At 45.6% G+C, this 25,727-nt stretch overlaps 1 protein-coding gene across 1 annotated transcript in view; it reads left to right on the top strand.

Moving 5' to 3' along the window:
• The window catches only part of GRIN2B (glutamate ionotropic receptor NMDA type subunit 2B), a gene marked incomplete at both ends in the record, with an annotated part of 169,090 nt that overhangs the window by 85,090 nt on the left and 58,273 nt on the right, over window positions 1-25,727 (top strand). The window contains one exon of the mRNA XM_082483631.1: window positions 7,117-7,231. Coding sequence (XP_082339757.1) covers window positions 7,117-7,231 — 115 coding nt within the window. The remainder of the gene's footprint in view (window positions 1-7,116; window positions 7,232-25,727) is intronic.

The following is a 25,727-nucleotide window of genomic DNA, read 5'->3' as shown; positions in this document are numbered from 1 at the left end:
CCCTTCCCCTGTTGAGGTGATGCTGTTCCTTGTGGGACTCTTTCAAGGTGGCATATTAAAGATTTATTTTAACTGTGGCTCTTGTCCATAAAAAAAAAGGGCACAAGGTGTCAAGCAACAGACCAGGCTGTGTGGGAGCACGACCATGCCAGAAGCTTAATTTTCTGTGCAATGTCGTTACAGTTTTCAGATCTTATGGTTCTCTTTCTTTCTGACAAATGTTGACCTCCTCATGAGAAAATGTTGTTGCCAAGTTCTTATCCCTCTTTCCCATTTAAAAAGTGGTTTTGATAGGTAATTTTTCCCGGCTCTGGCATTTGTGAAAATAGGTCAGTCAGGATGAGTGTGAGAAAAATTTGGCTTGGTTGGTTTTTCAAGATATTGCTGTGACTGACATAGCAGATGGGGCAAAGCGAAGATTTATCCTGCCCCTTTTTCCATAAACAGGTCACCTCATCCTAATGTATACCACTGTTTCCTACAAGTGACCTAGCTCTCACAGTCTGGTCTTGGTACTGTGAGTGGCACCCTGGCAAAGTAAGTGTAAAATACTACTAGACCTGAATGGCAGCATCTCTTTCCCATTTTTTTTGTCAAAAGCAATGACTGGATAGGACCGAAAGCAATTGGGAGGTCAGGTCCTAGATAGTATTAGGTACATGGAAGAAAAAGTTATTGTGGAAACTCTGAAGCTCACTGAGCAGCATTTCACCAAGGTGTCATTACTGTCATTTGTGCCCCATGTTGGAGCTGACCCCGTGTTCCCCACTGGGGGGGGCAATTCAGTGTCCGCTTCCTGATGGACATCTGTCCGTGCTGCAAAACCTTGTGGCTCTTGAGCTTCCTCTTACTTTTTCAGGAGAGAGGCTAGGGACTGCACAGGCTGTGGAAAGCGAGCTTCACTTCTCATTCTCAGGAATGGTCCCTTCTCATTAGGATCAAGCAATGTGTGTAGGAAAGTGGCCCTGCCATTGCTCTAGCTCCCTGCGTACTCTAAGGATAGATATATCCTCAGTCCCCAGGAACTGTCAGCTCAGAGTCTTTCTCAAAAGACAAATTCATAGTAGATAAATAGACGAAATGGGAAATAAAGTGAAGTACCATTTTTTTATGATTAAGAGAGGGAGTGATGGAAAAGATTCATCCTTCCACTGTACATAGGAGCTGTCACTTGGAAATCTCAGCACACAGGCACATTGTTTTCAAAACAATTTTGCTGAATATGTTGGAGAAACAGCAAGGACAGATCAGAAATTTCTCTTCCACCCCATAGGTCAGGATCAAATACCAAGAAAATTCATCTTCCTAGAGGTGAGGGGCCAGAATCTCAGTAGACCAAACTGTATCACTCCATAGATGTCAGCTGAATATCACTGGTTTATTCCAGCCCAGTATCTGCCCTCTTGTCTTTTAAAAAGGTGTGGACAGCAGGGAGAAACCAGATAAATCTCTTATATCTTTGTTATCTTGTAGCCTGAGGGATATATCCTAATCTAGATGGTCTCCTAACCTCTTTGCTTAATGAAAACAATCTTGAGTTCTGGGTATTTCTCTGAGCCTGCTGGTCAGGTTGGTCCCCAGCAGTATAAAATAGCTGTGGCCTGGACGGATTTTCTGGTGCAGGATGCCTGCACAATTTGGAACTCGGTTGATCTCTTTTCTACACTTGCTTTCATTCTTGCAGTGCACCTCCCCAGCTTCAGTGCTAACACTGACGGTGAGAGAGAAAGGAACAAATGAAGAAGAGTGAGATGCTGTTCCTTTAAGATTTAATTTTCCTAGTCAATGGTTGCTTCTATTTTTTTCCTACCTTGTTTTGGTTTTGTTCTTCATGCTAGCAGAAAGAACAGAGTCCATGCCCCTTGTTATGTAAAATCGGCTGCACTCGTGCCCTTTGCATGGAATCCTTTCGCTGTAAATCGTACCTGACACAGGACAGATGTTACGCAGGCACAGCCAGATGTGCCTGCCTTTCACAACTACGCAAGCCACTGGCACCACAGCAGCGGAAGGCAGTGCAGGAGGCTGGGGCAGCGCAGGGGAGTGAGCAATGGAAGAGCCTCTGGAAGGCTCAGCCAGGGTCAGTACCAGCTATGGGGAAGTTTGATTGAAGGTCCAGGTGGAGCCCGTTCTCACCCAATGGGGTTTAATACCCCATGGAGACCTCATGCACTCGCAGCTGGATTTGGATGGCTGTTTTGCATGTATTTGGCTGTCCTCTGAGGCAGGGGCAGCCATGGAAATGTTGAGCAATTGTATGGAGCAAAAATATCAGTACAATTTTAAGCTTCCCATGGGTTTGGAGAATGGAGATTTAAATCAGAAGTCAAAGGTATCAGTTGCAGTTTTCTCATTAAAAAAAAGCTACACTGTTTCAGTTTCTCAGATGAGAGCTGAAGCTATTAACAGCATAGTTAGTGCTGGTTAAACCTTTATTTGTCAATCACTTTCCATTTGAAGGTCAGAATTCCCATTTTTAGATAAATACACTGGTCGTAGACTCCATTTTCCCTGTCCTTTGAGTCCACTTACCTTTCTGTCTGTTCACCCTCGTCCAGGAGCAGGTGTATGGGGCAGGCAGGACCTGCTGCAGGGCAGGAATGATGTGCCGTGCCAAAGCTGTTTGCATCAGCCCAGGCTGGGCAGGTCTTGCCAGGGCTGGGTGAGGGAACACGTTTGGAGCTGTGGCACACTTGTGCTGAGATGCAGTAACTCATCTGTCTTTGCTCTTTCCTGGGCATGAGGTAGATCTGGGCAGGCAGCTACACCTGTACCTGGTCCCTCTGGCTGGTGGGCTTTTAATGCTGTTTCTAGGGGAAAGAAAAAGGCTATTTTACTATTTTCTGTGGGGTAAAGGCCTTTCACTGCCTTCACCTCACTGCTGTTTCGTTCGGCCTCAATGTTTCCTGTTACGCTGAGTTTCTAAAGAGGCTGATGGTAGTCTGCATCCCCATCCCCTTATTCTGCATCAAACTCCACCAGCCTTTAACCCTGCAAATCCTCTCTGGCAGAGGTGTCCTATAGCCTTTCTTTCCCCACTGTCCACCTACAGCCTGTTTTTGCCCCATGTGCTGGACTGCCAAGATGACTCACTGAGGCTGTTTTATTTGTATGTCCTGTCTTATTCAGAGAAGCGGTTGATGTTTGGATAATCATGCAATTTCAGACAGACCGCTTGTCTCATTGGAGCGTAACAAGCACTGACAAGGGCACAGGGGAGTGTATGTGTGTGGATGCACACACGAGACCGGGAGTGTGATGGTCTGAACCAGGGCATTGTTCAAATTTGCCCACCTGGTCAACAGCTTCAGGAGGAGCTGGTTCCCAGGAAGGCACTGGAGGCAGAATTAGGAGTGGTTAGTGCTGATTTCAAATGTATCTCCTTCAGAGCTGTTTCTGGGGCAGAGAAAAATCTTGTTAACACCCTTGTCTCCCCCAGGTCCCCTCCGCTTGCCACATTTGCCTCTCCAGCCTTTCCCCATCACTAGCTGAAACTGTTTAAAATGTCATCATCTCTCTGCTGGTCCTAAATTGGCCATCTGATGTGGTTTCAATGCTCTGTTTCCTATGCCAACCAGCCTTGGAAACAGTCTCCATTAGTTTGCAGGGCTGTCAGCCTCACATCTACGGTAGGTGATGTTACCTAATGGTTACAGCACAGGATGGGGAGTTGGGTCCCCCTGAGTCTGACTTGCTTGGTGCCCAAGGACACATCCCTTCCTTCTTTATTCCTGCCTGCTGGTCTGTACCATGGGGCTCACAATGTCAGCCTGTTTCCACAGTGTCATGTGTGCTTTGCTCCCACCTGGCTTAGTTTGGGCACTGCAGTTGCTGCATCTGTGCCAGGCTGGGGAAGGGCTCAACGCTTCTGTTGTTGCGCCGAGCAGCTTCAGAAACACTTGCATCAGCAAAATTCTTTGCTGGAAGGTGTTTCTAGCAAATTAAATTAATTTACCTGTGTTTGTTGTTATTGTCCCCCCACCCCCCTTTCTGTTTCTCTCTCCATCTTGGTGTCAAAACACCCAGGGAATCATGGATTAAGCCCTTTACAGGCACACTTTCATCTTGGGCGACCTCACCTGCGTGCACAGCCTGCTGCCCTCACGTTGTGCCTCTATTGCATCTGGTGGCTCATTGCAGACATGCCACAGAGTCTCCCAGTCCCCTAGTTGCCTGTTTGGGGACAGGAGTGTGTGTAGGCTGTAGGGAGGAAACAAATCCCCCTGGCCAAAGCAGGCAGGAGTAGTGCTGGTGTACCAGGGCATCACTGCTGCCGAAGGGGATGACTCTCGCTGTGTTAGTGATGGAGGGCAGAGCCACTTGAGTGTGGCTGCCTTGCAGCACGCTGCTGGCTTGGCCTGCCAGGGAGTCCTTCAAGCCCTGATGCTTTGTCATGCAGGCGTCCCCTTGCTCAGTGCACCTGAGCAAGCCCCGCGCTCCAGCTCTCGCCCTAGGTGATGGGACCCAGCAAGCCACAGGAGTGCGGGAAAGCTGTTTGGGGCAGCCACTTCTGTACTACTCCTGCAAACTTCTGTAAACATGTTGCTAATGGGTTCGAGAGAAAACCCTCTGAAGGGTTATTGTGCCAAATTTGGAGACTAATTTCAGTCATTAAGGTGCGAAGCGAGGGATTTTAGTGCCGCTTTAAGTGTAAATCTCAAGGCAGCTCCAAGGATTGGAGTCGCTGATGATCCCTCCTTGATTATTATTAGTGGTTCTAATCTTTCCAGTGGAAAACGAACAGAAATGACACCCTCTTGTGTCATATCTGTTGCTGATTTCTGTGAACTCTTCTTGTCAGGCTGTGCAAGGGAGATTCCCATAGTGGCATCATTCTCAGGTGGGAGGGAAAAGAGGGCTGAGAACAGCTTATTATTGCTGTTTGTTTAATTAGATATTGGCACTGCTTTCTAACTACTGACATATAAAGCTGCAACTCCCACCAGGCTAACGGCATCCTCATCTTCTTAGAGTCTTGCTTTGTCTTTACTCTGGTGGCCAGTGCAGAGAAGTCATGAAATGGGTGTAGCTGTGTTCTTTGACCACTGGAAGGTCTTTCCCACCACCAGAGCCTTACAGAGGTCTGGTAGGATGCACATACCTGGCTGTCGTCTGTGCCTGTCATTCCTAAGCACTAGAGCAATGCAAATTGCCAGGAAAGAAAGGCTTGAAAAAGAGCATGTGTGTTCCTGACATGGGAAGTTTTACACTATTATAAGCAGCTACGTGGCTAAGATTTTCCGTGTGGCTGATGTTTTGGGGTTCTCTTAGTGCTTGGGTGTTGAATGGGTCTGGGTTTTGAAAAATAACCAATAGTCTGCCTTTGAAAATCATCCTGTTGCACATGTTTCACACTGGGCTCCCTTATGGCTGTTTCCTATGCTGTGCACGTCCCTTGAAGGTCACAACATGGAGCAAGTATGGAATTTCCTTGAGAAGTAAACATAATTGCTGATTGCACTTGATAATGGGGAATTAGTGGATGATTTTTGTTGATTAATGGACTTAGGACAAAAAAGTTTGGGAAAAGGAAGAAGCTAAGATCATGACCTTTTTTTTATTTGTTTGAAGAAGCTTCCCTACTCTAAATGCTTTCATTACATTAGTAGTTCTCTTAGGAGTTCTCTATGTGCAGATAGTGGGGAAGTGTGAACCCACTGAAAGAACAGATTTATTTTCCTCTTTTTTTCTTGAAATTGGTTCAAACTGAGTTAGAAGGGACAAACTGAAGCTGAATATTGGGAAATGTTTCCTGGTGTCATGGCGTAATAGAGCAGAAGAACCTCTCATGTCTGTAATGGAAATTTATTGGAGAACTGGGCAAAGCACAGGAGGGCAGAGTCCTGGGGCTAGCCCTGCAGGCAGCTTGGTCACCTCTGCCTCTCACGGTGATGTGATGCTACTGGTGCCAGAGCAGGTGTATAAAGGCAAAATCTACTTCATGCAACAGGATTGTGAATTGAAGTGAAATATATGAACAGGAGAAACTGTCAGAGTGCCACAGAGATGTCATATAAGCCACTGAACTGTGAAATGTGTATTTGCCTCCTCCTCTTCCCCACAGTGTCATTCTGGACAGTCTGACAGTTAAGAAAACAATAGACCTGATTCTCATTTACAGCAAAACCATTTTAACATGCTCTTACGATGCAGCAAGACCTTGAAATGAGTGTAACTGTAATCTCGGTCCACTTAAAGGTCTTCCCCACTGCCAGAGCTGAGTGAAGAGGCCTTAGGATAAATAAGATTGAAGCCCGGACTGTTTAATAGTCCATTTGTACAGCTGACATAAGATGCCCCAAAGGGGGGGGTGCCTTGTGCAGAAATGATGGGGCCTTTCCAGACAAAGAGAATCATTAATGTTGGCTGCAGGGACTTGCAGGGCTGATCACCCTTTATTTTGATCTTGCCGGGTATAAGGCATGACTCTGTCCCTAGAGAAAAGGACTTTCACTGGACTATCTCAACATCCACTGTCCCTATTCTTAAACTGTTTCAGAGGATTGCTTTGGGCCTTGCGAGGCGTCCTGGCTCTAAAAGGGATGGATCTTCTTGCAGGTGTGCTGCTCCTTCCTCTGCTCTCAGCAGCTTTCTTTATCATTGACTCGATGTTTGGGCTGGGGGGAGGCTGTCTCCACTGCTTCACCTGTTGGCCATCACTGTCCTCAAATGACATGTGAAATCCCCTTTGGAAACTGAGCAAAGCGTAGGCTGTGGAGTGTGTTCTCACAGAAAATTGCTGTGGATCCCTCTCCCCTTTGGGGTAAGGGGAAATCAAGGACCATGAGCCCACCTGTGTGCATCTGACTCCTAGTCGTACTTTCAGGAATTCATTGAAAGCCAATGTGGGACATAGCTTCAAAATCCCAGTCTCAGAATGGGGTCAATTGCCTTGCTTTTGCCTGATTGTCCCCATTCCTGCAGTAATTGTCCTGCTTCTCCTTCTCCCATCCTCTTAGATTTTTTTTTTTTTTTTTTTGCTGTCCCTAGCTTCATAACACTGTTTGCACTGTGCTCTTACCATCCTGATGTAAGCTACAGGACAGGGGCAGGCTCTCATTTCGGGTTCGGTTCCCAAACGTTAATGTTCTCCTCACTCTTTTCTCTCTCCTGCAGGTACCTGATCAATGTCACCTTTGAAGGCAGGAATTTGTCGTTCAGTGAGGACGGATACCAGATGCATCCCAAGCTGGTGATCATCCTTCTGACCAAGGAGAGGAAGTGGGAGAGGGTAGGACATGTTTGGTAATTCTCAAACTGCCTCAGGGAGGAGGATGGAGGAAGGCTCCAGGCGAATAATCGCCCCCCTGCCCCCCCCCCCCCCCCCCCCCCCCTTCTGTAGTTCTTATCAAGAGCTGGCAATCTCCTCCTTGCATCCTGGACTACTGGTATCTCCAATACCCAGGCTGCTGTCTTCTCCAAGCAGGATGCCATTACACTCTTCCATTAGCGTGCATAAAAAATTCATCGGCTTCCCTTCTGTAACCTCCAAACATAAGTTTTTCTGCCTTTTAGAGAAGAGGCCTCCTCTGTGTTATGGGTTTCAATGGCAGAGACAGAAAATATTTCTCTGCATGGCTCGGAGGCAGTGAAGTTCTGTATGCAAAACGACTGTGATTGAGCTACAACCACACTTAGTAATGTATTCCAGTGTTAACTGTGCTTGATATATCTGGCCAGTGTCATTTGCAATGGGATGGTGCAGTAAGTAGGATGTGTACGTGAGATCGTATCAAGTTGTTCAAAGATCCAAATTTGCATATTTCTGAATAATTTGCATGTAACCCAAAGCACCATTTTAGAAACGGTGTGGATTTCTGTGTTGGTGCAAAGCTTTCATTCATTTCACCTCCCCCATAAATGTCAGTGGTCCAGGCCCAGAACAAGCACTCCCAAAAGGTTTGAATTGAAATAGAGGAGTTAGTTTGAAGGCTAAGAAAATACAATATAAGAAAGTGATGGGGGGGGCGAAGTCATAGTGAAAGCAAGGAGAATTCAGCAGAGCAGTCAATAGATATGAAGCAGAGTTTGGTCTGGATAGGATCATGTGTATGGCTTAGAAAATTGTCCCTTTGCCCCACCAGGCACAGAAAGCCTTCTCTCCTTGGCTGCTTGTTTTCTGCATGGACTTGCAAGCGGCATGCATGGCCAAAGCCAGGAAGAAGTTAACGGGGAAATGAGAATGAAATAGGGGGCTGTCAGGAGAAGTGTATTTAGAAGAGGGCTGGAGGAACAACTTTTGAAGGAGGGAGAAGAGCCATCTCATTAGTCCTTGGCAGCCACTAAGGTCTGCCAGTAGTTTTAGGAGTTTGGGGAGAGGGAAGAAGGACCCAGCTTGTGCCTGGTTTCCGGGAAGGCCCATCTACCTCATGGTCTTGGCGCTGTGCAGACCAGATAAGAGTGTATGGTCTGGGAGAATCAGCAGAGGTCTCAATGGGACAGGAATATGAGAAAACGTCTGGCATGGCATCAGCATGTGTGGACAACTCTTGGACATGTTTGGAGGCAGGCTGGCTGGATATTGCATATGGGGTGGGCCAGCAAGGCTCAGGCTGCAGAGACCTCACGTCAGGCTCTGTCTATCACACAACTTCACTAAATCCCACCAAGCAAAGTCCAGGAGGATTTGTTCCTAGCTGGCACCAAATTTGTTCTCACAGAGGAAAACTCTGTCATCAGAGCTGGAAAACGAGGCAGTAGCAGCATGAATCCTGCTAGGGATTATTAGCAGGGTTGGCTGTAGGGAATCTGTTGCTGGAATGCTTTGTAGGCTCTGGGGAGGCACAGCTAGATGCAGTCCTGTTTTTATCCTGCTTGTGATATGTATTACCCTGTTGCACCCTCAGTGAGGGCTCGGGGGCTTCCATGAGTGGTGAGAGGGGTTGTTCAGTCTCTGAGAGCATATCCGTGGTCTCTCAGATGAAGCAGACAATTAGTGGAAGGGACACTGGTGAGCTGAAGTGTTTTGGGCTTAGGACCTGCCTGAGCCTTGCTGTCTGTGCAGATTACTTGGTATCCATTAAACCAGAACAGTTCTTCATTTCATAGGAGCTGGGGCTGGATTGAAATGAGACTATGATGAACTATGGTATTCGTGGTATGAAAAGCCCATAGTGCTTTCTGAACACGAAGGTTTTACCTTGAAGTGGGTGTATCACTCAGTGAATATTATCATCACCAAACTCTGAGCTGTTTGAATTTTACACTGGCAGATTCTTCCTGGGGAATGCAGAATTCATCTCCAGCATGCTCTGATCACAAACAAAAGGCTTTCATACCTGGAAGCTCATACTTTTTTTCTTAATTTTCTCCATTCAGTGGAAATGCAAACATTAAAACATAAGGGTGAAACAGAGCTCTTTGTGGCAAAGATCATAATTGTGTTCCGTGTTTGTGGAGAGTCAGGCAAAGCAAAGTGCTGGCCCTTAACAGCAGCTTCCAGGCAATGCCACAATACAAGCCATAAATTGTTTATATATTATTAGCACACAATCCCAATACCTTTGTAAGTGCATTGCTTTGCAGTGTAAAATCATCCAAACTCTCACTAATTTTTGCTAAATTAGCAAGGTACTTCGTCCTGGCAACTTCAAAGCAACGTACAGAAGAAATTGCACAAAGCATAGGAGAGTTTCCAAGTCAAACACTCAGGTGGTTAGGAGATGAGAGATGAAAGGCTGCATGGGAAACACTGATTCAGTCCACTTGTGTGCATTCACTATAGCTCAGTCTTTAATTACATCGCTGCACACTTTTATCCATAATAAGACGCTGTGCCCGGAAAGAACATCAAGAGGTCATTTAGTCCCTCCCTATGCCCAAAGGAGGGATCAACTAGACTGAAATTATTCCTGACAGATGTTTTACTCACCTGTTCTGAGAGTCCTTCAATGCTAGAAACTCCATGAAATCCTGTGGCAATCTCTTCCATGGCTTCTTTCTCCTTACCCTGGAAAGTTTTTCTAATGTCTAACCTAGTTTTCCCTGACTGCAGTTTAAGCCCATTACTACTTGGCATCTCCCAAGTGGACATAGAGAATTGTTTATTCTCTTCCTTTTTTTTTATCTTCCCTATGCATGTTTGAAGGCTTCTATCATGTTGTCTCCCAGTTATCTCGGCTGTAGTTTAAACAAGATTTTGTCGAGTCTCTCCTGGTAGGTCATGTTTTCTAGTCTTCTGATCATTTTTATTAGACTCCTCTGGATTTAGTGACACAGTTTGCTGCTCTGTACAGCTTGGTGTAGTTGATTCTTGAAAGATGGCATATAGATTGTGAGGAGTATGTCTCATGGAGTATATGTGTATAAAGAAATGTTTTAAAACAGGTGCGGAGCCTTCCATTTTCTGCGCGGCAAAGATGCAGACAGTGACTGAAGTGTTTCAGGATTTCAGGTCTGTGAAAGTTTTTGAGATTCTTGACTTTTCATCCCAATTTGGGAAGAAATACCTTCAAAACCTCATCAGTTATTTCAGAACAGGAATTCATTTTCCAGGAGAGCTACAGCTGTCCCCAGGCCCTGATGATGATAAATCTCCTCCTCAGTCCTTCAGACAGACTGAAGCCTGGTAGGGCTGACAATCACAAAAGAACACAGAGCAACCATTTTCTGGAAAGGGGCAGTAACCTGAGCTCTTCTGCTCTTGTAGCCATGAGTAACAATTCGTCTTGTGATAAGCAAATGTGCTGCATTTCATTCACTTCTCTGTTCTCAGCTCCCTAGGGGCAGAAGACTGAATGCCTTCCCTCACTACCTTTTAATTAACTAGTTAGTAGAGCTCTTTGCTTCACTGGCCAGACAGCCCACGTGTGTTTTGGGTGCCTTAGTGCCTCTGTTGTATTTATCATAGAGGGGCAAGTATGCAGAGGGAGGTGGCGAAGGAGGTCCACCATTATGCCCCGTGAAGGGCCCTGCCTCAATGCAGCAATGAGCTGGGGCCAGAGGTCACACAAGGTGAGCCAGAGGCTCGGTAGTACACTAGGTTTTGTGTCTGTGGGTTGTGACGTTTTGTGTGGGAAGAGTTTTCACCCAGGCTTTTTCTTTATTGGATGCCTTTCTCCGCTGCTCTCCTATAATCCCACATATGATGAGGACTTATTTCTGGTTTCATGATCCCTTTGTGAGAGCTGGCAAGTGCTGCTGTCCAGCTCTTGCTCACATCCGTCTTCTCGGCTCAAGCAGGGCACAGCAGTCCTGTCCCATTAGCTCCCAGCTCCTCCTGTCTGCTTTCCCCCAGCAAATCTGGGAATGACACAAATGTTACTATCTCTGCAGCCCTCTTTGGGATTCTTTCTCTACTTTAATTTCTAGTGAGTTTTGCGTCACTTCGATCACCAAGTTGTTCCCAGCCTCTTCCTTTTGCTGGTGCTTCTCTGCCTCTTCCCTTAGGTGTGTCACTGGGGATGTCTGCATCCTTTCCATGTGGCTCATGAAAGCAACCTCTTGTGCCACTCCACAGAGCCCTTTGCTTCTGAGGCTCCCTGGGGCCTCTCTTACCACACATGCTTCAGTATCTCCTGCTCCTGGCTGGACGAGCAAAGCTCTGGGTGATGGGTTTGGTCAGGGTGCCACTACAAGCCATCTTAGAGGAGGACAGCTGGGAAACTTATGCTGAAAGATTAATTCTCCCTGCTGTATGTGCTAATCCTCTGCCCCTATCAACCCTCACCCCCCTCAGCAGATAAAATGTTTGCCTGCTGCTGCTCCTATAATTATCAGTGTTTGACTTTTGAACTCTTGAAAATCAATTAGCAGCATCTGTTCTGCTTCCCCTAGCCATCGGTGTGGCCATGATTACAGATTCACGGACAGGCTGATCTTAGGCTGTTCCCCTACACCATTGCACACATTAGTGCTCCCTGGGATTGGGGCCATTTGCTGTGACATGCTGTCAGCTGCCTCAGTGACTGTAGACTTCCAGTGCTTCCTAATGCTGCAATAGGGTGAAAAACAGTCTCTCTGCTGCATGCGCTTTCCAGAGGCGTGGTTCAGCCTAATCGTAGTCCACGTAAGGTGAGTTCGCAAACTTGTGCGACCCCATCCCCTGCTTGGGCCAGAGCAGTGTTATGCCCACCTGTGCTTGGGAAGGGTTTCCTCAGGATGTGGGAGGGATCTACAGAAAGGCAAGAAAGATTTGGAAAAGAAAAATGGAAAAATAAGGTTTGTTTTATCTAAAAAAGAGCAAGGGGAACAAGATAAATCTTTGGACATCTGAATCATTGTTGAAAAAAGGACATTCTGGTCAGTTGCATTTCCTGTCCACAATAAACAGAAAGAAGACATCTCACTACATTTTCAAGCAGAAAGAATTCAGTTAGATATGTAGGGAGCTGTCTAATTGTTAACATGGTGAGACATGGTGAGGCTCATTTGCTGATGAGGCTCATTTGCTGGAGGACACATAGAAAAATATCCAGCGTTGCGGGGTCTAAATCTGTCCTGTCCTGCCTCGGAGCTGGTGGATGCAGTACGTGATCTCTTGTGGTTCTCTGCTAGTCTACACCTCTGTGATAAGATGAACAAGATGAACCTGAAGAGTGTCTCACAAGAGACCATTTATTTGACAGGAAAGAAAAACTGGGTTATGGACAAGCTGATCAGCAAAAACTTCAGGCCTGGTCCAGTGAGGACATCATTTCTGCAAGCTTCTACCATGTACCTTTTGTATGAGCAGGCAGTTAGAACATGAAAGCTATTGTGGATCGCTGCAAATAAAAGTCCTTATGGAGGCACTTGTCATCTCCTGCAGTCTGCAGCTTTGGAGGGCGGATGAACACCACAGAGACACTGAAGAGGCTGTAGCTTTTGATGATGATGATGTAGGCTTCAGGTCTGATCTCAAGTCTTTCTGTGCATTAAAAGAAATATTCACCATCATTTCTTTGTGTGTTTCAATGTCCCAGTGGCAGAAAGAATGGGAGCAGGGAAGAGGACTGAAAATCTGATCAGTATTTTTGGCTCTTAGTAAGGGTCTGTGTGGTACTGGCCACTCCATGAAGAACCAGCATGAATCATGTGCCTGCGCAGCAGAAGGAAGGATTTAGATTTTTTTATTTCATTTTCTGACGAAGGCTTTTTAAAAATAAGAGAGGAACAAGAATGTAGGGTTGTGAGGTGAAAACTGCAGCTGTACAAATGCATCTTCTCTGAAGGCCCTCCCCAAAAGATGACTAGATTGTTTGAGACAGTTTCCTCCTTGTGTTGTCTGGTGTCGACCTGAGCAAGCCTTTCTGATCACTTACACATGCATGCACAGGTATGCTTGCCTTCCTGGGGTAGAAGTTACTGCCTTTGGTCAGGTTCTTCTCTCTGTGTGGAGCTTTGGCATCTTGACAGCATGTCCAGGGACTTCAGAGAGGAAATGGTTTTTATCCCACCGGCTCCTTTTATGGTGAGACAAGATTGGATTGTTTTTGCCAATGAGTCTTGTTTTGCTAATTTCCCTGTGTACATGGGGATTTATGACTCATTGTCCCTGAGGAGAAATGGCATAGGAGTTTGTTTAAACCTACTCAGAGTTAGTGACTGATTCTGTTCCCATAGAACCAGTTTTTAGAAGGATATAGCTTCACTTAGGGCAGATGGACCGTTCTCGATTTAAGCACATATGGCTGAAATTAGAATGGGAGTCTGTACGCGTATTTTCCCCCTTATTTTTAAATTGTTCTTTCTGGACATTTCTCTAAGAGACTGTAATTTGCTGAATCCTTGCTTCTCATTAGGCAGCAGGGTTGCATCAAAGAATACATATTTTATGGATACCCTACTCCCAAGTGAGTGTCCCTTGGATACTTGATCTAGGTCACATCTTATGGGTCTGTTGATGACCCTGATTCAATCAGACAACCAGATGGCTTTATTTGTGCACCTATGTTGCACCCACTGCCAGGATTTGGCCTGGCTTCTCACAGTTGCCTGGGATGTAACTTGATGTATTTGTGGCTAATTATGGCCACGTTAATCTTACACTGACTCCTAAGGAGAAGGGCAGATGCAAGTGCCACAAAAAGCTTTCCTTATCAGACGATAAATGGAACAATCTTTCTGAAAAAGCCTCCTACGTAAATCTTGTGGACATGCTGATCAAATGGTATCTTTGCTGACTGATTGTATCAGACCATTAGATTAGATTACTGCACCCTGCAATAATGAGCTAGTCCATCTCTCTGACCAAACGGGACACTAGTTGGGTGTCTCCTCCTAACCACTGTATATTATGTCAGTATAAGCTGTTCACTCTCTTTGCCTTTTGCTGAAGCAGTTCCTGACTTTGTTTGCTTTAATTTTGGAGTGTATTTGTATGATTCATGAGCCTGCAGAAAAGTATTCTGGCTCTTCTCCACCAGGCCCTACTCCTTGGCTACCAGAGGGAATTCTTACATTGAAACAATGACAGCTTCTTGGAGAGACCTTGTCCTCTAATGCAAATCAGATATTGGAAAATCTGGAGATCTTTATTAGGCCCAGGCTGTAGTTAGAATGCCTCGTACCACTTCTGTGCTGGTGTTGCTGATGAGGGTGATTGTAGCCATCTGACCTTTACTGGGGTTGCCAACGTGACTCCTTGGACAGGGCAACCCTGAGGACTGTGCCCTGTGTACTAATGTTGTAACACCATTCAGGCAGAGAAGACTGCTGTTGCCTTGGTTGTGTTCTAGATGAGAGCTCTATTTTGGGGCTTTCTTACAGCTGACTCGACCATGCCACACAGCAAGGGGGTCACTGTTCCGTCTTGCTGTGTGTACACGCAGCCACCTCTTGCGCGTCGTCATCGCTGTTTCCCACACCCAGTTATGGACGTGTGACTCCTCTCTGCGGGGAGCTGTGTGAACGCTAACCAGAAAGGTGGCTCTTACCCCAAAGTGGTTACACTTTAATTAGAAGACAAAAGGCAGCAGATGGGTACAGATGGACCAACGGGGGAGTCAAGGGAACAATCAGACAACATTAGTCAGCATGGTAGGCAGCAGGCTTTACACACCAACTGCCTAACTCTTGTGAAGGCTTTGATAGGCAGCAGAGAATTATAACTGGCTTTGTGCAGGCTTATGGGTGCCTCATTGAGAGTGTGAAGGGCAGATGGGAAAAAGCAGTAAAGGTGCTTTTGCATGCTTGGAGAGCTGCGTCTGAGAAGGCGCAACAACTCAAAAATACCCAGTGCTGCTGGAATATTTCCAGTCGTCTTAACATCCGAGGGGATAATCCTACCTTTAGAGAAGACCAAAAAAACCTGTGGTAAGGCTACATCTTGCAATGCAGCATCACCTCTCAGCTCGGGGCTAGTGCACTACTGCTAGAGCCACAGTGCTTCTGGTTGAAAACCCTCCTGCTTGCCACCAGCTTGGAGGTTTCCATGGCACGTCAGATGTTGCTGTGTATCTGTGTCCCTTTCATCGTGAGCATTTCATTGATTGTGGGAATGTGTTATCTCAGCATGTTGACAATAAACATCCATATCTTAATTCAGGTGATAGCTGAGCTGCTGCGGGAAGATGAGATTTCAAGCATGGGTAGAGTAATTAAATATTCCTATCACAATGCAGTATCAAGGATCCATCCTATCATCCCTGATCAGTCCACAACATCCTCAAAAACACAAAAAGGGGGGTTTGACTTCATTAGAAATGAAAGAAAGAAACATAGCTGTTGTTTTGTATTTTTTGTGAACGAAAACAAATTCATATTTATTTTTCAATCCGCACAAAATATTTTTCTGACCTGAAAAAAAAAAAAAATCAGGTAATTTAGATGTCGTAAAAACATTTTTTAACATAGACCAGTTTTGATATAAAAATGTCATGCGAAAATGAAATTTTCTAAAGCTTTCACTTTGTGCATTGACATTTTTAAGCACAGCACGTCATTGTGAAAAGTCTAAGTGATATATGCTGACATGCTAAGAATCCCCTCCCTTGCCCTCTCTTCAGGCCAAAACTCTTCTCTAACTTCAATCTGAGCACAAGAATGACTTTTTCTCCAAACTCCATTTACAAATGAACTGAGTATTTATCAGCCCAACAGTAATTGTTCCAGGTGTACTCCACTCAGAAGCGACACGGGCAGATTGTGTGTCTTACAACACTGGACAGATACACAGCACAGCAAACTTCACTTTCCCCTGCTTTGTCCTCAGCCACATACTGGAAATCACTTCAGGGAGTCTGTAGCAGGCAGAAACCACACAAGTTGCCCCAGTGCCATTGGAAGAGGCAGTTTCTTTCCTGTTGCTTTTGGTGGCCAGACTATGCAACAAAAACACAGCTGAGGAAAGCATGGGAATTTTGACGGCTTTAAGATTTGAAATTTGTGAAGAGAGGAGGGCAGAGAGGAAGCAACCAACCAAGCTGAGTCTGGAGAAAGAGCTAGCATAGCTTCTGCTGAAGGAGACTCACAGTGAGTGAACGTGCTCCTGGCGCCTGAGGGTGTGTTTTCATCTGTTCGGTTGCATTTGCTTGAGACTCTGTCTCATGTTGACGACATCTTTGCTTGTCCTGTGAATCCTTTGCTTTTTCTATTTTTACATTTCCCAAATGTTTTGAACTGGAGGCTCTGTTTTCCTTCTGTGGGGCTTTAGAGAAGGGAGGTACTGCTGTGCCCTTATCTGCATATTTATAGGACCCTACATTTTTCTTTCCTTTGCCTTTTTCTTTTGGTTTTGTTTTTCTTTCTCTTCCTCCTCCTCTTCTCCATTTTTTTTTTTTTTTGCCAGGGTTTTGGCAGTTTGCTTTTCCTGGAGTAAAAGTCTGGCCACATTTGTTTCTGAATGCATTTGAAATAAATTTTTCTTAATAGGAAATTGCTCAAACTGTTTTTTTCAGTAAGGAATAGCTTGTTTGTTGGGTCTTTGGCTTGGTTTCTCTCCTCTGGTGTTGGTACTGGCCAGCGTTTCTGTGCTTGGTTCTCCCACGCTCCTTGCTTTGGGTTTGAATCCTGATTGTGCGAGGTTGACTTGGCTTGACACTGACCTGCATCTTGGCAGTATTTTTACTAGACCAGGACAGTCTTTTCCCCTGTGGTTTTGTCCGCACTGTTATGCGTTAACTTCTTTGCAGCTTTTCAAAGGTATCTCAGTGTTAAAACTGTGGTTATCATTGGAGCTACTGTGTGCTTGAGTTACTCTTGCTGCTCATGAACTCCGGCATGCGTTTAGTGTCATCGATTTGAGCATACAATATGTTCAGCGTCGTTTGTTTTCCCTCTGCCTGAACTGTGTTTTCCCCGAGTCTGTAATTTTTTCAGACTGCCTTTGGTAATGTTAGACCCCGGCGCTCACTCTTTCGTTGCCTCGTAGTGGTGTCGGAGTTTCTGTCACTATCCTTTGGCCTTTCTTCCTCCTGAAAGGCTCTGGCATTTACTGACCTGGGTTTAGTTCTAAAATGTGCTGGGGGTTGTGCTGTCTTCTGCCGAGTCAGCAGTTTGCCAGGCTTATTTAATTTCCTTCTGCCGGGCTAGCTGCATTCTGCAACGTCTCCCACCATGCCAAGCCTGGAAGATTGTTTGACAGCCTTTTTCTTGTTCCTGTTTAAGCTTTTGACTTGGTCTGCATTTTGTGTGACAGTTTCTGGTGCTTGTTTCCCTTAGGTTTATTTCCTCGGTTCCTGTACATGATAATGACTTACATTTCTGTTGTTCCTTCCTTCGAGAAGGATCCTAAGCACTTTGCAAAATTAACATACAGGCAACATTTCACTATGAGTAACGTTCAGCCGCTCGTGTGGTGGAATGGGGTTAGGCTGTTTAATGATGCAAAACAGCGCTGCACAGGCGTGTAGGGTAAGAAAGAGGAGTCTCAGATGGACAGAGGCGAGGAATTTTTAATTGGACTCTGGCCAATTTTGTCCCCAAAGTCGGTTTTGGGGGAAAATGAGACGGATCATTAAATACCAGGAGGGATAAGGCCTGTGTCCTTCTCTTCCCAGATGATGATGCCTGAGCCTCAGAAATATGGTGGGAGGAACAAACGAGTCTGTGAAAAAACATAGTTGGGGATCAACAAAAGTATTCATTAATTTTGGTCAGATATGGAGGATTTATTGCTGTAAATGAAAACTGACATTTTGGTGTTTTCCTGTAGACTCACAAAAGCCTTTCGATACCATTCACATAGGCAACGTGGAGGAGGAAATGGCAGCGTCTTCCCCCAGATCCCAGAGCCTCGTTTGCCAGACAGTGAGGACAGACTCCTAGGCAATGGGAAAACTGCATTCAAATCGCTTCTACCTGACTCAGACCGGAGGTTTAAACCGTGGTCTCTGTCACATCTCAGGAGAGAAGTCTAGCCCTTGGGACTGGGATTTTTTTTTCTTTATTTTTTTCTTTTTTAATTGAAACGCCTTTGCCAGTGAGTACTCGAAGTGGCTTTGCAGATGTTTGTTTGGATCCAAATTTCCATCACTTTTATTAATTACATCTGATAAAGAACATGATTTTTGTGTGTGCCTTGAATGGACAAATTTGATTAGTGGACAATTCAAAAAAGCAAACAAACCTGGGTTTAGACTGAAGCAATACTTTTTTTTTTTCTGTATTGTTAAGACCTTGTTTTGAAAAATCACTTTTTGCACTGCCTAATCAGAACACCCTTTTAGTCGGTGTTGGCACATGCAGGGCCAGCCCTTACGAGACTGGGGAAACTGTGCGGCAGGGCAGCTTGCCGCCCATCACGTAACACGGGGTGCATGCTGCAATGTTAATGCTAACAGGTGCTGTAGATCCTTTTGTTCTCCCAGTAGATCCACCTTGGTATTATGTAATCCTGGGTTTTTTGAGAATAAATAGAGTTTGCTGGTAAATCAGCTTATATTGGGTGCAGCACTGGACAGCAGGGGTGTGCTGCAAGTTTTCCAGGCTAAGCAGTGCTGTACGATGGTCTCAGTGTCCAAGCTGGGAGATCTGGGAATAACAGAGAGAGTCCCCTCTTCTGCAGTCTGCTGCCTGACATCAGCTCCTGCACAGTGTGTTTAACTGTTTGCTCCAAGCATCATCTGGGTGGTTTAAGAATTCAGAATTGCTCAGGTCACTTCTTCCAGGCCAGTGCTTTACTTTTGTTCTTTTTTAGAAGTGGGAGCTATTTGCTTTCCTTCTTAGATGTGTGCTCATTTTCACTTAGGCCAGAGTTCTTTGTATCGCTGCATTTAATTATGTTTGCTTTGTAAAGACTGCTGGGATTATGGCAGCATCTCATTTCTGTAGCTTTTCTGCCTCTGACAGGAGCTACCTGTGGACAGCTGCTTTCCTTGAGCTTCTGTGTGCAGGTCAGCTGCATTTGTAGTTTCCACCAGCTTCACGCCTTGTCCCTTTTCTTACAGATGGCTGCTATTTGAGGTCTCAGCTTTTAGGATGGCTGAAGAACAAACCCATAGAGAGCTGTGTGTGTCTGTGTTTGAACAGTTGTTCTAATCCATGCGCTGTCTCCTGTGTTTGGTCCCAGAAAAAGTCCTGTGTGTGTATATATTTTACTGCTCATTGCCCAGACACCTTGCTCCAGCCTGGGACTAATGGAGACACTGTCTTACAAATAAAGATTAAAAGAGTACAGTCTAGTGATATCTGCACTAAGGACATTCTCCATTAAGAAGTCCCCTGTCTCAGATAAACATTCCGAAGTATTCCCAGGGTTTACTGTGCAATGTTACTTGAACTTTAGTTAAAAACTGCTTTCTCTGGGTAGCCTGTGTCTTACTGGACCCTTGCCTGGTTGCTGAGGATAGATTTTTCCCAAGTATATATTTTTGCTAGATAGGGAGTATGATAATTTTCTGCAAGTGTTTGAAAGGAATAATCAATAAGGAAAAGAAGGACTTCTTTAGGACAACCCAAATGAGTGTAATTAAAGAGTAATGGGGTGGCAGGAGGTGCATTTAGATTGACTGTCAGGGGTCAGTGGGTTCTTTTAGAAGATTCAAAACAGTTGTCTGATGAACATGCAGGGAGACTGGTTGCTGTGGCTGTTGACTCTGGGACGGGACAGACCAAATGGGAGGGAGGTGAAGAGGAACTGCCTGGAGAGACATCCACCAAATTTTTAATTTTTGTTGTTCCATGTCTGTCTATGTGTTGCCCCGGAGGGCAAGCAGCACAACCTCCCTGGGGTGAATCCTCCCTCTCCCAAATAGGCTCTTCCCCCCCAACCTCCCTGTCTGCCCTTCTAGGAGCAGGAGTGTGGAAAAAATTTCCTTTGTGTTCTGCTTGAGAGGAGGGGGCCAGTTTGTGCCATGACAGAGAGAGAAGGCTGAGAAGCCCCCTGCGCCCTGGGGAGCCCGGCGGGTCTCTGCACTGCCTGCCCTGCACCTGCATGGGTGGAATTTTCCAGGAGCATCCCCCTCCGCCACCACCATCACTTTGCAAACTCCAAGAAACGCAACTCATGAAAATGCATTCTTAGCACACAGCTGACATGGTCAACATCTGGTTTCCAAAGAGAGTGCTGTCAGAGATTTGAAATTGCTGCACTGTGGAAGAAATGACTTGGGGTAATTATAGATACCTAACAATACTATTTAATTTCTTCTGCCATGTCTTTCCTACATAGTGTATCTGGTAATGCTTCAGAGAGCTGAATAATTCTGACAGAGGGCAGTGAGAGGGGTAGGTAAGGGAGGAAAAAAGTCTCCTGTGATTTCAGTTAGGATCTGAAATGAAAAGGAATGTGAGTGGAGGATTAGATGTTTTCATGTCCTCTCCAGAAAGGGGGACCTTTGCCTTTTTTGTGCATTGGCTATGGGAGGAGGAGGAGGATGTGGAAGATGATGAGGGAAGCTGAGGAAGACTGAACCTCCAAGAACAGACTCACAGAACAGGGGGAACTTAGCACAAAGGCGCACTGTCAGCTGGGGTGCTGCCACTTCTGCTGAGCAGGCTCAGAGCTTGGGACCACAGGGATAGAAAGGGGATAGATAGACACTCATAAGGTTGGACCAGTGGTGAGACTGACTGCTCCAGGAGACAATTTGGAGTGGCCAAATCAGCACCCTAGTGGAAAGCACCTTTGCTTTCTCTGATACAGAGGGACCCTGCAAAGACCAACCTCAACAGGCTCAAGTGAGGACAAGCCTGGATCCCAGCAAGGTCTCCTGTCTGCTTCAGAACTGCTATTGCTCTGTTGGCACTGCAGTCCAGAGGTCTTGCATAGGCTGTGTGTGTCCACAGCCAAGACTCCCTCTGGCAGCACAGAACCAGCTGCAGTGATGACCTGCCCCCACAAGAAGTGAGCACATTCCCTGGGGGCTGCTGCAATGGAGAGGGTAGTGCAGGGCGGCCTTAAGAAGAGGGTTAAGGGCCAAATAGGAGGGCGCATGTAGAGGTCAGAATATGGTTTATGAGAAGCCCTCAGAGACTAAGTGGCACATGTGAAGGAAGACAGTGAGAACCACAGAGGGCAGAACTAAGTAACAGTGGGCAAAAATAGAATCTGGGGACATTAGATGTGAGTTCTAGAGTCAGGATGGAGGCATCCAGGAGAGGGGGCCTTGGGGATTATTGAACCTTTCTGTAGAGCCCAACAGCAGAAGGATGTTATGGAGGGTTGCTCTTTGATTTGGCCTGCAGTACAACCAGGGTCACAGCAGATAGGCAAAGCATGCAAGGTGAAGATGAAGCCCATGTCTCAAGCCCCTGAGATGTTGCATGCTACTTTTCTGCCCTTGTGCTGGGTGCTGTGTCCCACCCCATTTGCCAGCTCTGACAAAATTACAGCTGTGTAGAGGTGAAGTGAAGGTTTTCTAAAGGAATGATGGAAGGTCAGCAAGAGACTTCAATTTGCAGACTTGTCAATTGGTATAACTTCTACTGGTAAATTTTCCCCTGATGGCAAGCTCTTAATATAATTTCATTAAGAGAAATGCACCAAAAGGGATATAATGAAGATATTCATATTATGAAAGTGTGACTGTTATCCTGGAAGAAGCACTGGTTAAGACTCTTGTTTGTCTATCTTGCTCACTGGGGCTTGTCTCAGTGATCTGAAGAGCTGTTGATGCTGATGTGTTACAATATTTAAGTGTAGGCCTTGTGAAAGAGGCCTACATATACAAACCTATCTGTTTGAGTGACTCTACGCAAAAGCAACTCGTATTGAGTTAAGCTGCAGAAAATGGTCTGAAAGTATTTTTGGTGGTAAATTAGTATTTCAGTTAAAATACATTTTTCATATGAGGTGCTTCTTTTTCTTGAGGCACTCCAATTTTTTGTGAGAAGGCTGAGAAGTTTGAAAAGAGACACTCCAGTGTCTTTTATTGCTACAAATGGGTACAAATTGATTTTGGTTTTTTGTTCTTAAATTTTTCAATACTATTTTGAAATTTTCAGCAAAAGGAGCAGTGTCAGGGACCTCTCATTTATATTCAAATGGATATTTCTGTGTGTTTCAGGAAGCTAGAAACACAAACCAGATGATTCTGGTATTAAAAAAAGAACATACTCTTAGCCAGTGTACCTCCTTCAGAGGAAATTACCATTTCTCTCTGCTCCAGAAGGTTCTGCAGTGATAAATGCAAAGCTGTGCAGATGCTGAGGGAATAACCGAACCTTGATCTCTGAGGAAACAGCTAGGGATGGATACCAGTTCAAGGTCGAGATCCTGGACAAATCTGAAGCTGCAATCTCTTTCCCTATTGAGGGCTTATGAAGGGTTTGGTGAGCATGGGCACAGCTGTGTGGCAGGGAAAACACAGAAATTATTGGAATGAACTATAAAAATTAATGATAAATATTTAGACAGTATCACAACTTTGCAAGATGGTTTCTAAAAATTAAAGCAAAAAAGAAGTCTTGTGTTCTTGAAAGGGCTCTCTCACAGGCCACCTAGACGCTATTCTCTGTGGTGTCATGCAAAGCTTGTGTCTTTTTTTTGCTGCCTTGCACCCTCTCCCTCTCCCACTTCCTTAGTCCAGAAGCTACTCTGTTGCTGCAAACCAGACTATTCTGAGTTATACTGATGCTGTAAAATTGGTACTGCAGTTCCTGACCCAGACCCTCTTTGTGGGGCCTGAGCACCATCTTTGTCCTCTGGTGGACTGGGATGGCAGTCCTTACCTGGTTCTTCATGTGAGGTACGCATGTCCAGGAAGTCTTTTCGTGCTCTCCCAACATTGTTCCTCCAGATAGTGCTGGACAGGATAGAGGTGCAAATAGATAGCTCAGCAAAGCCAGTACATGAAGATAGCCAAGAAAAGGGAGAAGAGACCGGAAGGGGAAGGGTTAAAATAAATAACTGTCATGAGATCTGTGTTGAAAGCAGATTGATGGCATCCTTGATTACAAACTCATATTTTGGGGAAGAGACTAAACCGAGGTTATTTCTGGTTAGAATTTTCATAGAATCATAGAATAGTTTAGGTTGGAAAGGACCTTGAAGATCATTGAGTTCCAACCCCCCTGCCATAGGCAGGGACACCTCCCACTAGACCAGGTTGCCCAAGGCCACATCCAGCCTGGCCTTGAACACCTCCAGGGTTGGGGCCTCAACAACCTCTCTGGACAACCTGTTCCAGTGCCTTACCACCTTCAAAGTGAAAAACTTCTTCCTAATGTTTAATCTGAACCTGCCCTCTTCCAGTTTAAAGCCATTCCCCCTCGTCCTATAGCTACATGCCCTAGTAAAAAGTCCTTCCCCAGCTCTCCTGTAGACCCCCTTTAGGTACTGGAAGGCTGTAATAAGATCTCCTTGGAGCTTTCTCTTCTCCAGGCTGAACACCCCCAACTCTTTCAGCCTCTCCTCATAGGGGAGGTGCTCCAGCCCTCGGATCATTCTTGTGGCTCTCCTATGGACACGCTTCAGCAGGTCCATGTCCTTCTGATGTTGGGGACTCCAGAGCTGGATGCATTACTCCAGGTGGGGTCTCACGAAAGTGGAGTAGAGGGGCAGAATCACCTCCTTTGACCTGCTGGCCACACTTCTTTTGATGCAGCCCAGGATGCGGTTGGCCTTCTGGGCTGAGATCGCACATTGTTGGCTCATGTTGAGCTTCTCATCAATCAGCACACCCAGGTCCTTCTCCTCAAGGCTGCTCTCCAGCCATTCCCCGCCGAGCGTGTATTTCGCTGTTACTGGTCATCCATTTCTGCAGCACTTCGCAGAGCAGTGAGCTGAATGCTGCCACCTGGCCAGTCAACAATCTACCTGCAGCATAATACTGACAGCGCTGGAAAATGGAACTGGCTACAAGGATTTTCTGACATCACCCTGACCTCTGTAGAACAAGGAGGAGACAGGTTACCAGCCTTCTGTAAGCAACTCTAAGAGATACTGCAAACAGCTATCTTTCAAAGTGGATGAGCTCTCCCTTTATCTGCCTGCCTGCCAGAGGGCTTCCTTGCATGGGAAGGTGGTTGCTGAGTTGCCTGTGCAGAAGCAGACCTAAAGACCTCTGGTTTTCTTCACCCATTTCAGCCTAGGTTTGGGAGCAGGGAGGCTGTGAAAGTTGTAATAACCAGGATTCAGTTGCTGAGTCGGGCACACACCTTCTATGAACACCTCCGTTCTGCTGCCTTCAGCTACAGAGTAGTTTGAGGTAATTGCTTCTTTACACAAGGGGTCTTGGTCTTGGGGATAAGACCTCCATGTGAGGTGCATCTTTTTGGTAGTTTTGGAGGCTGAGGTTTGGCTGAAAGAGGCCACAAGGGCTCGGAAAAGCACTAGACAATGTCTCAATTTGCCTGTGAAAGGAGCCTGGATGGCTGACCTCCAGCTACCCGGCTGCCCCATCTGTGTTGTGTTGGACGTGGGGACAAGAAATAGCGCTCTAGCTGTTTAAAAACATTTTTGTTTTGATTTTAGTTGCTGTGTTTTGTGCCCATCTTGCTGCACTCATTCTCCCACTTGCTACTGGGTGCCACAGAGCACTGTACAGGAGCCTGAGACGAAGCCATAGTGAGGTTAAGCTATTTCACTGAACAATGCTTATGCACTGACCCTACAGTACATCTCTTTTTCAGTGGTGGGCCTACCTTCTTTTGTGTTTCTGGTGCAGCTGAAGGTGCTGAATTTGTTCTCCAGAGCCCTCTGTGGCTTTGCATCCTGAGTATTTTGTAGCTTTGCGCTTCAGCCTGGATTGAAATTAGCTAGGTTAATTAAGCTAAAAACCTGCAGATTCGTACATGTAGCTTACCAGCGGTGCTAGATACAGATACTTTCTTCCATGCCCTTGGTAAAATGCATACATTGGTTGCTGACCTTTAAGACAAGTTCCACTGCCTGCCTGTTTGCTGAGGCTGTTTCTGAGGAGAATGGTAGTACAGGGAGGTGTTGGGTGTATTTCTTCTTTATGGGCTGTGTAGGTCTCTAATGTCATTTTCTGACCTTGTGTTAATTGGAAGTGTTTCCATGGATGTTTTTCAATTTTATTGCTATTGCACTTGGAGAGATTGAAATAATACGCGATACAGAATGGGAAATAAATAAAACCAATGATCTTGTGAGGTTTGGCAAATCTTACGTCTGTGGTGCCTGGAGCCTCCTTTTTGGCTAATAAACTATTTGTCCTTCTTTCTTTGGCTTCTCTTCTGGAGAAAGTGTTCCCACAGGATCTCTCTCTTACACACAGCAAGAACCAGAAACGCTAAGGAATGGGAGGCAGGACAGTGAACAGGGGAGACACTTCAACAGGAGGGGATGCAGGGAGGTAGGGAGTAGTGAAATGTGGAATGTACAAAGTGACAGATCAAAGTTGAGGGATTTGTTGACTCTGTTGTTAACCAAGAAGTCAAAAGAGGGGGGATCAAATGTTCAA

This window comes from Vanellus vanellus (genome assembly GCF_965231255.1).
Source record: "Vanellus vanellus genome assembly, chromosome: 1".
In the NCBI taxonomy this organism is placed as follows: Eukaryota; Metazoa; Chordata; class Aves; order Charadriiformes; family Charadriidae; genus Vanellus; species Vanellus vanellus.
This window is presented reverse-complemented; position numbering and strand designations above follow the sequence as displayed.